Source organism: Oncorhynchus gorbuscha, linkage group LG19 (assembly GCF_021184085.1).
Source record: "Oncorhynchus gorbuscha isolate QuinsamMale2020 ecotype Even-year linkage group LG19, OgorEven_v1.0, whole genome shotgun sequence".
NCBI classification, from domain to species: Eukaryota; Metazoa; Chordata; class Actinopteri; order Salmoniformes; family Salmonidae; genus Oncorhynchus; species Oncorhynchus gorbuscha.
Window position 1 is genome coordinate 28,337,899 of NC_060191.1, and position 12,444 is coordinate 28,350,342.

General features: G+C 44.9%; 1 protein-coding gene across 2 annotated transcripts in view; it reads left to right on the top strand.

Annotated features, from left to right (window-relative positions):
* Nucleotides 1–467: 467 nt before the first annotated feature.
* Nucleotides 468–12,444, top strand: part of LOC124005441 (nuclear factor of activated T-cells, cytoplasmic 1-like) — a 99,118-nt gene continuing 87,141 nt past the window's right edge. The window contains exons 1-3 of one of the 2 annotated variants that reach the window (XM_046314710.1): nucleotides 468–1,224; nucleotides 6,390–7,506; nucleotides 11,039–11,195. In XM_046314710.1, the coding sequence (XP_046170666.1) occupies nucleotides 1,092–1,224; nucleotides 6,390–7,506; nucleotides 11,039–11,195 (1,407 nt within the window). In that variant the 5' untranslated portion in view covers nucleotides 468–1,091. Of the gene's footprint in view, nucleotides 1,225–3,836; nucleotides 3,929–6,389; nucleotides 7,507–11,038; nucleotides 11,196–12,444 lie in introns of those variants that run through there. The other variant, XM_046314711.1, reaches the window with a different exon arrangement.

Below are 12,444 nucleotides of genomic sequence, written 5' to 3' on the forward strand. Positions count from 1 at the left end.
TTGATTTTATTTTTTTCATTAATTTGACCTCCCCTCATTATAATTGGAAGAGGAAGTGTAAACTAACATAGCCAATTAGCTAGAAAGGTCACTCCAAACACATTTTCTCTCAGAGCAGCTGTTTAGCTGGTTAAAAGAAGGTTCGTGTGATGGCAAAAATGTATGTCCAAGTCAAGAAAGCTTACCAGCAGCCAGCGACCAAGGCTATTTCCTCAATATTAGTAGTTGAGAAATAGAAAGTTAGAAAGAGGATATTATCCTATTTTCTACTGTGGGTATGTAATAAAAACGTCGTTATTCTGTTCTTGCTAACGATATTCAATACAACATTGAAATATATACAAAATATTTGTTCCACTTTCTTTAGTTTTTATATACACTTTTGCGGACCTCTTGCAGTGCATCAGCGAACCTACTAGGGGCCTCGGACCTCGGGTAGAATACTCCTGAACTAGGTTATCCGCATTCAAAACTGCCCAAACTGACCTGAAAGGTGAGCAATGAAAGCCCCAAAAGAAATAGTCCAAAACACCTCCCACGTCTACAACAAATGGAATCCCTTGGCGGACTCGATCAAGCATCGTCAGTCTTCCAGAAAGGAGCTAGTAGGCAGCGGTGACGTTATTCCTAGAGGGGCGGCGCGCTGAACAGGAGGTGTTTTCCTGCTTTAAAAGGGATGGAGCCAGCCCCTTCTGACAAGCCCTGTGTCACAGCCACCGGGAGTCTCTGGACATCTTAATTAGGCTAAAGCACAACGGAACGACAGCAACACTCATCTAACCATCAGACCAACCCCGAGTGTGTGAGAAAGTGCTGTGAAGATAAGCCCATCGCAATACTCTGCTCTCTTTTCCATTTCAGTTTCTATTGGAGTGCTGTCACATGGATGAAAGTGTTTGAATGAATCTCGAAATCAGCATTCGAGTTTACTTTCTTTATTGACAAATGATGCGTTTCTTTTTGTTTTGACTAATGCACACTTCTAAAGTCTAAAATAGTTCGTTTTTTTCCGCACTTCTCATATGGTACTTACTGCCTGTGATATTATTGCCAACCGTCACAACCACAAAAGTAGACCAATCGCTAGTTGAATGCAGGACACCAGCTGTTTGAGACTCAGCTCCAAATTCAACTTTGGTCCAGTCCTCCCAGCGGCTTTGGGAAAGGAAAGAGGATTGCACTTTCTCACCTCTCTCGCTACGGAGATGAAGTCTGCAGAAGAAGGTAACCGGCTTTACTGTGTAGCCTATATTGTCCGTTAATTTGACGTGGCAATGTTCATAAGTTATTATCTGACTGCAGTGCTTGCTTGTGTCATGTTGACTTTAACGATTCTCAAATCATCCGTCGCTATAAATGAAATAATGCTTATTATTATCAAGTTATACACCACAATAGTGGCAACGGTTTGGGACGGATTCTTCAGCTACCAATAGGTGTCGGTGTTTTCAATACAGAAGTCTCCTAGCCGCGCAATACCTGACACGGTGAGCGGCATCCATATGATAACCAGAGCCCGACGTGAGCGAGTGACACTTTTATAGCAACGTGTAGGCGGCATTTGAGTGCAAGGAACGCTGTACTTAGTAGGATGCAGTCATTTGTATTTTTTTTCTCCTCCAGGTTTCACAATGCCCTTACTGTCAATAATCAGTCATTCACAGCCCACATTTTGAGGCATTTATTTGACCATGTTGATTGCAACTATTTATGCATGTTTTCATGGTTGTGCTTTTCAACCTTGACGAGTCTACATCATGCGTGCACACATACCTGGACCATCCAACTCACTGACCGTGCTCTATTTGCCTTGCCACTTACTGCATGAAGTAGCCCAGGCTACAGAAGTATTCCAGTGCTGATGTCATGGACTTTTTTGTGGTTTGGGGATTTAATTTGCCTTTGAGGTTTTGAGACGTGGACTGGTGTGTGTGTGTGGGGGGGGGCTGTGTTATTATTCATTTCAGTCCCTCCTCAGACTCATAATGAATAGCAGACACATGTGTGTGTGTGTGTGTGTGTGTGTGTGTGTGTGTGTGTGTGTGTGTGTGTGTGTGTGTGTGTGTGTGTGTGTGTGTGTGTGTGTGTGTGTGTGTGTGTGTGTGTGTGTGTGTGTGTGTGTGTGTGTCTGTCTGTCTGTCTGTCTGTCTGTCTGTCTGTCTGTCTGTCTGTCTGTCTGTCTGTCTGTCTGTCTGTCTGTCTGTCTGTCTGTCTGTCTGTCTGTCTGTCTGTCTGTCTGTCTGTCTGTCTGTCTGTCTGTCTGTCTGTCTGTCTGTCTGTCTGTCTGTCTGTCTGTCTGTCTGTCTGTCTGTCTGTCTGTCTGTCTGTCTGTCTGTCTGTCTGTCTGTCTGTCTGTCTGTCTGTCTGTCTGTCTGTCTGTCTGTCTGTCTGTCTGTCTGTCTGTCTGTCTGTCTGTCTGTCTGTCTGTCTGTCTGTCTGTCTGTCTGTCTGTCTGTCTGTCTGTCTGTCTGTCTGTCTGTCTGTCTGTCTGTCTGTCTGTGTTCGCGAGCACACTTTGTTGTGAGTGTGTTTCTGTGTGTAGCTTGCTTGGCTGGGGTATTCACAGAACCACTCTGCTTCAACAGTCTGCTGACAACTGCACTGTTGCAGACACACAGTCAGACATCTTTCTCTGTGACCCAGTATAATAGCCTGTACCATCATGCCCACACGCACGCAACCCCTGTCTCTGCGGTGACTTAGCCACTCAAAAAAAAAGTGGCCGTGATAACTGACTGCAATCCACTAAAGCCCCTGATTTTATGAGCCGACCGATGACCTTCTGTGACCACCTAGCTCTTCCTGAGGTTCACTCTGTCTGGGCCAAGCAGAGCCACACCATCTGTGTGGATGAAAGCAGATTGACTTGGTTCCATGTTCTGGGGGAAAAAAGGATTTATGGATGGTAATAACAAAATCAGAGTTAAAACATTTTGGAATATGGTGACGAGAGAGAAACGCGTGCCATGTGAATCACTATTGTTAGATTACTTGTTGGTTATTACTGCATTGTCGGAACTAGAAGCACAAGCATTTCGCTACACTCGCATTAGCATCTGCTAACCATGTGTATGTGACAAATAAAATTTGATTTGATTTGATTTTCACTATAAACTGCAAACGTGTATGCACTATCCATATTAATATCACCATGAATTTGCAGATGTGATTACTCACTGTCATAAACGATTCCTGAAAGCGAGTCACCGAAACAGAGTGTCAGTCAGATTGTTTTTCTTGGATTTGAGATATCGTTATTCCATAGGGCTCTCACCCCCAATTTGCTATCTGTCACTGTTAGTTCAGCATTCAGCAGATGCAACCCAGAAATGCAAAGCTCAAGCTCTGCAGAGATAACACAATTGAGTGAAAGTCCCGACGTGTGTGGTTGGATGTAGCTCATGTGTTAGAAACAGAGAGTGTGCTGAAGCATAGTGTGCGCCACACACACACACACACACACACACACACACACACACACACACACACACACACACACACACACACACACACACACACACACACACACACACACACACACACACACACACACACACACACACACACACACACACACACACACACACACACACACACACACACACACACACACACACACGGAAGAGGGAAAATCAAATTGCTGTCAGCCTGTAGTCAGTTGGTGTGTGTCACCCCTCCTCTAAATCACATTAGGTGGAGTGAGAAAGAGATTTGCATCCTCAGCACTACTGGAGTGTCTGTCAGGAACGAGCACCAGAACAGAACAGCATCTCTAAAGAGGAAAGGAGAAGACAAAACAGACAGAGACAAAGACATCACCCTTAAGCTGAGGCAAAGATGAGCTCCCTTCGTGAAGAACCAGAGTTTGACTTCAACTTTTTGTTTGAGTACAGCCAAGGGGGAGAGTGTGGCCACAGGCCTGACAGAGGTGGGTGGTGACGGATCTCTGGATGGGGGGTTGGTGTGTCTTCCTGAACTTGTGGTTGCTCAAACTGTTTGGGGGATTTATTTTGCTCTGTGTGCATGTTTTACATTATGCAGTTGAGCCTGGTGTGATTATTTTCATCTTATTTACATGCTTTGTTCATGTTTTTGGTGTGTAATTAATAATAAGGACAGGACAATACACGTTTTGTATTTTGCTTGGCAGAATGATTTACATAGTGGCATTTAGGCTTGTCATTTATTATGATTTCAGATATGAGAAAATCGAATAATGTAGTGATGTTTGCTTCCCTTTTAATCGCAAGCTTTGTTATTGCCCTTCCTTTGCTTTCTCCGCCATAATGTGCTCGAATGTTAGTTTGTGCGCATCGAACGTTTCATACTACTGTTAATTGCTTCATTGAGCAAAACAAAAACAAAAATAACTTTATGACCTGCTAGATACAATTAGAATTGGACGTGCCACTGTTTCTGGAAATAGTCTGTCGTGAACTAATTTTAGACAGTCTACCCACGTATCCTGTGGTGCATGACAGGTTCATCATTTAATGTGATGTGCTGTTTGCATAGAGTTGCGGTTAATGAATATAGCACACAAGCTGGAAGGGGATTGCCCTTCTTGAGTACACATTTACATTACATTTAAGTCATTTAGCAGACACTCTTATCCAGAGCGACTTACAAATTGGTGCATTCACCTTATGACATCCAGTGGAACAGCCACTTTTCAATAGTGCATCTAAATCTTTTAAGGGGGGTGAGAAGGATTACTTTATCCTATCCCTGACCTCAGGTCAGGGATTTTCAGTACCTGGTTGACTGGGAGAGTTATGGCCCGGAGGAGAGGTGCTGGGTCCCCTCCAGGGACACCCCGGTCAACCAGGTATGCCCCCAGGTAGGGGAGGGGGGTTACTGTCACACCCTGATCTGTTTCACCTATCTTTGGTATTGTCTCCACCCCCCTCCAGGTGTCACCCATCTTCCCCATTAACCCCTGTGTATTTATACCTGTGTTCTGTCTGTTGCCAGTTCGTTTTGTTTTGTAAAGCCTACCAGCGGTTTTCCCCCTGTTCCTGTCTCATGATTGTTCCTGTTTAACCTTTTCTGCCTGCCGTCCAGTACCTTTGCCCCAGCTATCTGGATTATTGTCCTTGACTTGTCTTTTGCCTGTCCCTGTTGGCTTATTAAAATGTTAACTTGACGTTGTCTGCATCTGGGTCTTACCTTAACATGATAACTTTATGCCTTATAATAGGGCATGAAATGAATGAATCCATCACATCCATACATACACACTACTCCATTTAGGTACAGTTACCTCGATGGCCTTTGAAGCATCCTCTGTAAATTCCTCCACACACTGTTTGTCTGCATTGAACTTGTCCAGGAGCAGAGTGGCTTCCTTGATAAGTGTTGCATAACCTTGTGCCATCTTCTGCTACACCATGGATGTCGCAAGATGTGCACAACATGTGGTTGGTTTTCATCTGAGATAGTAAAATGGCCCTTATCAAACAGAAAACATTATATTGTAACAATTGTGTACCTTTTTCAAGAAAATGTTAGGGGCTTAAAGATCTTTCTTATGTAAAATCGGAACAGAAGGGGAGGTTTGCTCACTAAGTGCTGCTGCTGTTGCCCTGTTTCTGTGTTTGTGTGTGTGTGTGTGGCAGATAATGTGTGTATGTACTGTATGCAATTGTGTTTACGTGTGCAGTATGCATGTCTGTGTGAATGTGTGTCCAACCATTTGTGCCTGAGCGTCTATTCTGTATGTGTGCGATGCCTCAGCAGCTGTAAACCCTCCGACTTAATCTCAAGCTCAGAGCAAAGCAGAGTGCTGTTAGCGTTCAACATGGGCGAGCCCTAATTCACTCAGTGAGTGAAGCGATCAATCAAATAAGGTAAGGTGCTTTGCTGTAGGAGGTCCTGTAGTCTAGAGAGCACACCGTGGATCTCTGCACAGCTCCAGATGGACTGTTAACAATCTGCTGATATCTCACACATTTCATTGGACCTTGATCAGCTCAATAGACATAGGGTTTAAAGGATCATTTGGGATTTTTGGCAATGCAGCCCATTATCTACTCCCCCAAAGTCAGATGAACTCGTGGATACCATTTGTGTGTCTCTGTGTCCAGTATGAAAGAAGTTAGAGGTAGTTTTGAGAGCTAATGCTAACTGGCATTAGCACAATGACTGGAAGTCTATGGGTATCTGCTAGCCTGCTATGTTTTAGGACCTGTAATATAGCTTTTATAAAGGCTTTATGAATACATAGATGACCTAATGTAAATTGTTACCAAAACTCCATGAAAAATACTGTTGATGTCTTGGATTTAGAAGTGAGAAAATGTGCATTTTACAAAGCATCAACTTTGTAAAAAAAAATGTTTATATGGTGGCCAATATTTACAATGCCCTCGTGTGTTTGTATTTTCCAGATGCATATAGCTACACTCCAAATGTCAGCCTGTCCCTGCCACTGGGCATGGGAAACCCCTGTCTGGCCACCCAGTACCACACGATGCAGTCCAGCCCCATTATCTCCGTGTCCTCCTGCCACCAGACAGGCTACGGTCTCCACGATCACAACAACCACAACCCAGCCCAGGGCTACTACATGTCCCACGGCCTGAGGCCTAATGGGGCCCCGGCCCTGGAGAGTCCTCGCATCGAGATCACAGCCTACCACCAGTACCCTGAGGAGGAGGTGGAGGAGAGCAGCACCATGGACCACATCGTCCACCACAAGCGGGGGGTCAACTCCATCGTGACCCTGACGCTGCCAAATGCCGATGGCTACCGCGACCCCAGTTGCCTCAGCCCGGCCAGCAGCGTGTCATCACGTAGCTGCAACTCGGATGCGTCATCCTACGAGTCCGGCTTTTACAACTATGACAACTCACCCCAGAACTCGCCATGGCAGTCTCCTTGCGTCTCTCCGAAAGGCTCGTCCTCTCTCCTCTCCTGCCCACACGCTCCTCTCGGCCCCCCATCGACCTCCCCCCGCCACTCACCTTCCACCTCCCCCCAGATCGGGGCCCAAGCTGAGGAGGGCTGGGCGGGGCAAGGGCCCTGTGGAAGCTCCAGGCCCAACTCTCCGGCTTGCAGTGGAGGAGGTGGCGGTGTTGGCGTGGGGAAGAGGAAATACAGCTTCAACAGCACCACCTACAGACAGCCAACCTACTCGCCCAACCAGTCGTCCACACCTTCCCCGCGTGGCTCGCCCAGGGTCAGCGTCACAGACGACAGCTGGCTGGCCAACACCAACCAGTACACCAACTCTGCCATCGTGGCGGCCATCAACGCCCTCACCACCGACGGAGTGGTCGACATGGGCGAGGGAATCCCCGTCAAGGCCCGCAAAACCAACCTAGACCACAGCCCCACGATGAGCCTGAAGACGGAGCCGGGAGGAGAGGAGATGGGCCCTGGGAGCGAGCTCCACCAGGAGGACTACATCTCCCGCCTGCCTTTCAAGAAGGAGAACTACTGTGGGGGCTTCCTAGACGTGCCCCAGCAACCCTACTCCTGGTCCAAGCCAAAGCCCTACCTCAGGTAGGTGGATATGAAATACTGCTGGACTGGGAAGTCTTGGGTCAATTAATTGTACTGTATAATAATTTATTATCAGCAGTTTAAAACAAACAAATGTTGACGTTGTCAGGGAAGTCACTTAGAACATAAGGCAGCATAGTTAAGTGTTATTAGGCCTTGAAAAAGACAATGAAGCTCATGGAGGTGTTGACTTATTTCAAAAGATTTATGGACTAACATCCAACCCAAGGTCTACTCCTTTATTTTCCCACACGGAAAACAGTTCCTCCACTTGCACCGCTATTTTGCCATCCCAGGTCTTGTCTTTTTCCAAAATTACACTTGTTTATATATTGCAAGTGCCAAATAGTTTTTGTCTTCAAAGACCGCGGCGAAAGGCAGTAGTCGCTGTACCGCTTCCAAGAGGGCTTCCCTTTGAAGATACAAAACATTTCATAAATCATATTTCGCAGGGAGGAGTAGTGTAGCACTTGTGCCCTGTTACCGTGGAAACCCCCACAAAAACAATACACACAGATAGACATAAACACACAGACTCCCTTCTTAACAAGGCAACCTTTTCAGTTCACGGCGACCCTTTCTCAGTTTTCTCTTTCCTGCCCTGGCACACTTTCCTGTTGGAAATCAAATGTTTGATTAAGATAATGCAGAGACAGGAAGTGATGGTGACAAGCCTGCTCAAGGAAACAGTTGGTGGGGTAATCACACAACCGGCTTCCCCGTGCTAGACATGTGCCTCCCCTTCTCTTTGGCCACTAAACATGATGTAATGTTCAGCCAGCCCAGATAAAGCCTGAGAGGGGGGAAATCAGTTAGTTTTGGGTCAACAAACACCCTGAAAGTTCCAAGAGGATGCCAGAGATTGCTTTTCATGGCCAGCCTTTGTCAGGGGTTTTGTGCTTCACAGGCATCCGGCGCAGTGAAATATTGTCTCGCAAATGTTTGTTTTGGTTCAATATCTCTGCAGTCTTCACATGGGAAGATAGGCTAATTCCCTCGCGACATCTCAACAATGATATTATGAGTGGCCAGGTGTGACACTTTCTGAGATACCAATGGTCTTTCGGGTGTTTCAGACAGTTTGTCTGGTTACTTGGTTAGTTGTTTATTTTAAAAATAAAGGTCTATGTGGGATTCAATGATTTTTGATGATACAGTTGAAGTCTGAAGTTTACATCCACTTAGGTTGGAGTATTTAAAACTCGTTTTTTCAACCACTCTACAAATTTCTTGTTAATAACAAACAATACTTTTGGCAAGTCGGTTAGGACATCTACTTTGTCATTTTTACAACAATTCTTCACATATAGATTATTTAACTTATACATACATTATTTAACTTATACTTAACATACACTAAGTTGACTGTGCCTTTAAACAGCTTGGAAAATTCCAGAAAATGATGTCATGACTTTAGATGCTTCTGATAGGCAATTGGAGGTGTACCTGTGGATGTATTTCAAGGCCTACCTTCAAACTCAGTGCCACTTTGCTTGACATCATGAGGAAATCAGAAGAAATCAGCCAAGACCTCAGATAAAAATGTGTAGACCTCCACAAGACTGGTTCATCCTTGGGAGCAATTGCCAAATGCGTGAAGGTACCACGTTAATTTGTAATGACAATAGTACGCAAGTATAAACACCATGGGACCACACAGCCGTCATACCGCTCAGGAAGGAGACTCGTTCTGTCTCCTCGAGATGAATGTACTTTGTTGCGAAAAGTGCAAATCAATCCCAGAACAACAGCAAATAACTTTGTGAAGATGCTGGAGGAACCAGGTACAAAAGTATCTATATCCACAGTAAAACCAGTCCTATTTCGACATAACCTGAAAGGCTGCTCAGCAAGAAAGAAGCCACTGCTCCAAATCCGCCATAAAAAAGCCAGACTACGGTTTGCAACTGCACATAGGGACGAAGATCGCACTTTTTGGAGAAATGCCCTCTGGTCTGATGAAACAAAACTAGAACTGTTTGGCCATAATGACCAAAGTTATGTTTGGAGGAAAAAGGTGGATGCTTGCAAGCCGAAGAACACCATCCCAACCGTGAAGCACGGGGGTGGCAGTATCATGTTGTGGGGTTGCTTAGCTGCAGGAGTGACTAGTGCACTTCACAAAAAAGATGGCCTCATGAGGAAGGAAAATTAAGTGGATATATTAACATCTCAAGACATCAGTCAAGAAGTTAAAGCTTGCTCGCAAATGGACAATGTCCCCAAGCATACTTCCAAAGTTGTGCCAAATGGCTTAAGGACAACAAAGTCCAGGTATTGGAGTGGCCATTACAAAGCCCTGACCTCAATCCTATTGAACATTTGTGGGCAGAACTGAAAAAGTGTGTGCGAGTAAGGAGGCTTACAAACCTGACTCAGTTACACCAGCTCTGCAGGAGGAATAGGCCAAAATTCATTCATGTGGGAAGCTTGTGGAAGGCTACTCAAAACTTTTGACCCAAGTTAAACAATTTAAAGGCAATGCTACCAAATACTAATTGAGTGTCTGTAAACCTCTGACCCACTGGGAATGTGATGAACAAAATAACAGCTGAAATAAAGAATTCTCTCTGCTATTATTCTGGCATTTCACATTCTTAAAATAAAGTGGTGATCCTAACTGACCTAAGACAAGGAATTTTTACTCGGATTAAATGTCAAGAATTGTGAAAAACAGAGTTTAAATGTATTTGGTTTAGGGGTATGTAAACTTCCGACTTCCACTAAAGCTCTACTTGTATTATTGATACCACCAATGCATTACGTTAAGCCTATAGGCATGTTGTATAATTGTGCTGCTGAAATGGCTATGCCCCCTCCACACACTTATGAAAAACATTGTTATCTAAAACCTAAAAGGGGTCTTTGGCTGTCCCCATAGGGGAGCCCTTTATTGGTTCCAGGTAGAACTCTTTCCAGAGAGGGTTCTACATGGAACCCAAAATGGTTCTACCTGGAACCAAAAACAGTTTTACCTGGAACCAAAAAGGGTTCTCCTATGGGGACAGCTGAAGAACCCTTTTGGAACCCTTTTTTCTAAGAGTCCACTTGTCGACACCTGTTACAGCAAGATTTTTTTTAAACACAGCAGACTATCCAGACCACATGCTTCTTTCATTTAGTTTAATTTAGCTTTCATCAAAAGAGCCATTATTGCCCAGGGTTTAGGAACTACATAGGTCAGGCTATGACTTCAATTGATTAGATCAGAGCCAATGATGAAATGGAAAGGATCAGGACGTTATTTAACAAGGGAAACAGAGATCTGGATTAAAGTGAAACGGATCCGTCTTTGTGCGTGCGTGGGTGCCTGTTTGTAGGTCGCCTGGTGGCCCTGTCTGTTTCTATTTTATCCAACTCCTTTCTGGTTTCGTTCATTGTCATGCCAAGCATTTATGTCCATGTATTGCATGATGGCTATAGAAGAGTCATGCAGCTGGGACCAAGCTATTCTGTAGATTCTTATTTATATGATTATATATTATATCTATATGTTCCACAAAGTACCAAGCACGGTCTCTCTTCATCATAGCTCCCTGCCTGCCCTGGATTGGCAGTTGCCATCTTGCTCTGGCCCGTACAGTCTGCAGATCGAGATGCAGCCCAAGTCCCACCACCGTGCCCACTACGAGACAGAGGGCAGCCGCGGGGCAGTCAAAGCTCCGTCCGGAGGTCATCCGGTCGTACAGGTACCTATCTCAATAACGTGTTTGTGTGTTCTCTATTATGAATGTCCCTTGAAGCCAGGAGTACTGCAGTAAGAGGTCACTGTGGCTAGCAGTTGCACATATTGACACAATTAGCATGGAGCAGGACCATCACCTCTCAGTATTGTGCTTGGCAAGGCTTCTAGAGCTCACGTCACTCTCACCACAGCGGCCCAACACAGAGCTCCTTTCTCTCTAAGGCCGTCACACTGTTTGGACATGTTGGTTTACTCAAGGTGGGGACCCTGGTAGGCTACTAAGACAGTAGTGTGTGTATGGGGGAGGGGGGTTGTGTGTGTGTCATTATATGTTCACTGTGTATAAATACAACAGCACATAGCTTATATATAAATGCAAAGCAAATACAAGTATAGCATAGCACATTGCCTCTTAGAAGGGCTGAGCAAACCCTCTACTCTTCTCTCCGACTGGATGGTTCCTGCTTCTCTCCAAAACACTCAGCATGTATTGTTAGCACTGCAGCCTGTTTTTTTTTGTTCTTCAAATAGATATTTTCAGCACAACGTAACCTGCTGAGTTTCACTTCTGACAGCAGCTGTCGCGCCCAACAAGGTGTTATAGACATAGCCACTCAAGCTTCAGTTTCTCGCTCAAAATGAAAGTAATTACACCCATTCATTAAAACCCTTTGTGTACAACGACATAAAAAAAGTGCACCGTTGACACCCTGCCATCCCATGTTGCACTGAGAGACGTTGACCAACGTTCAGTGTTATAGCAGGGGAAACTGAACTTGATTTAGTTTGTGACTCAGGCCGTATGTCAGTCTTTAAGGGGGTCTAAGGAGTGAATCAGGATTAGGGGATTAGCATCCTGTGTGTGTACGTGTGGGACAATTGTCCCAGGTAGGTGAGGGTAATGACGAGGACAGTTACTGTCTTACTTCACAGATACTTGAGTGAAGTGAATTGAGAAGAAACTCCAACACCCTACAAGCCTGCATCAACCCTGATGAATCTCCATTGAGAGCCTCAAGAATCGAGGCCCTTTCTTTTTCTTTTCGAGGCACGTTTTTGATTCCCCAGAGCATATTTCCTCGCCTCCTTCTCAGCTGTATTGGAGAAGGTCCAAGATCCCTCCCCTCAGATGGTCTACTCCAATGCCTTTTTGTGAAGCAGGGAAGGAGAGAGGATGTGAGGAATCGAGGAAAGATTAATTGAAAGAGCCAATATCACTTGTGTCAATTTTTATTCCGTATATAGTACTGAAT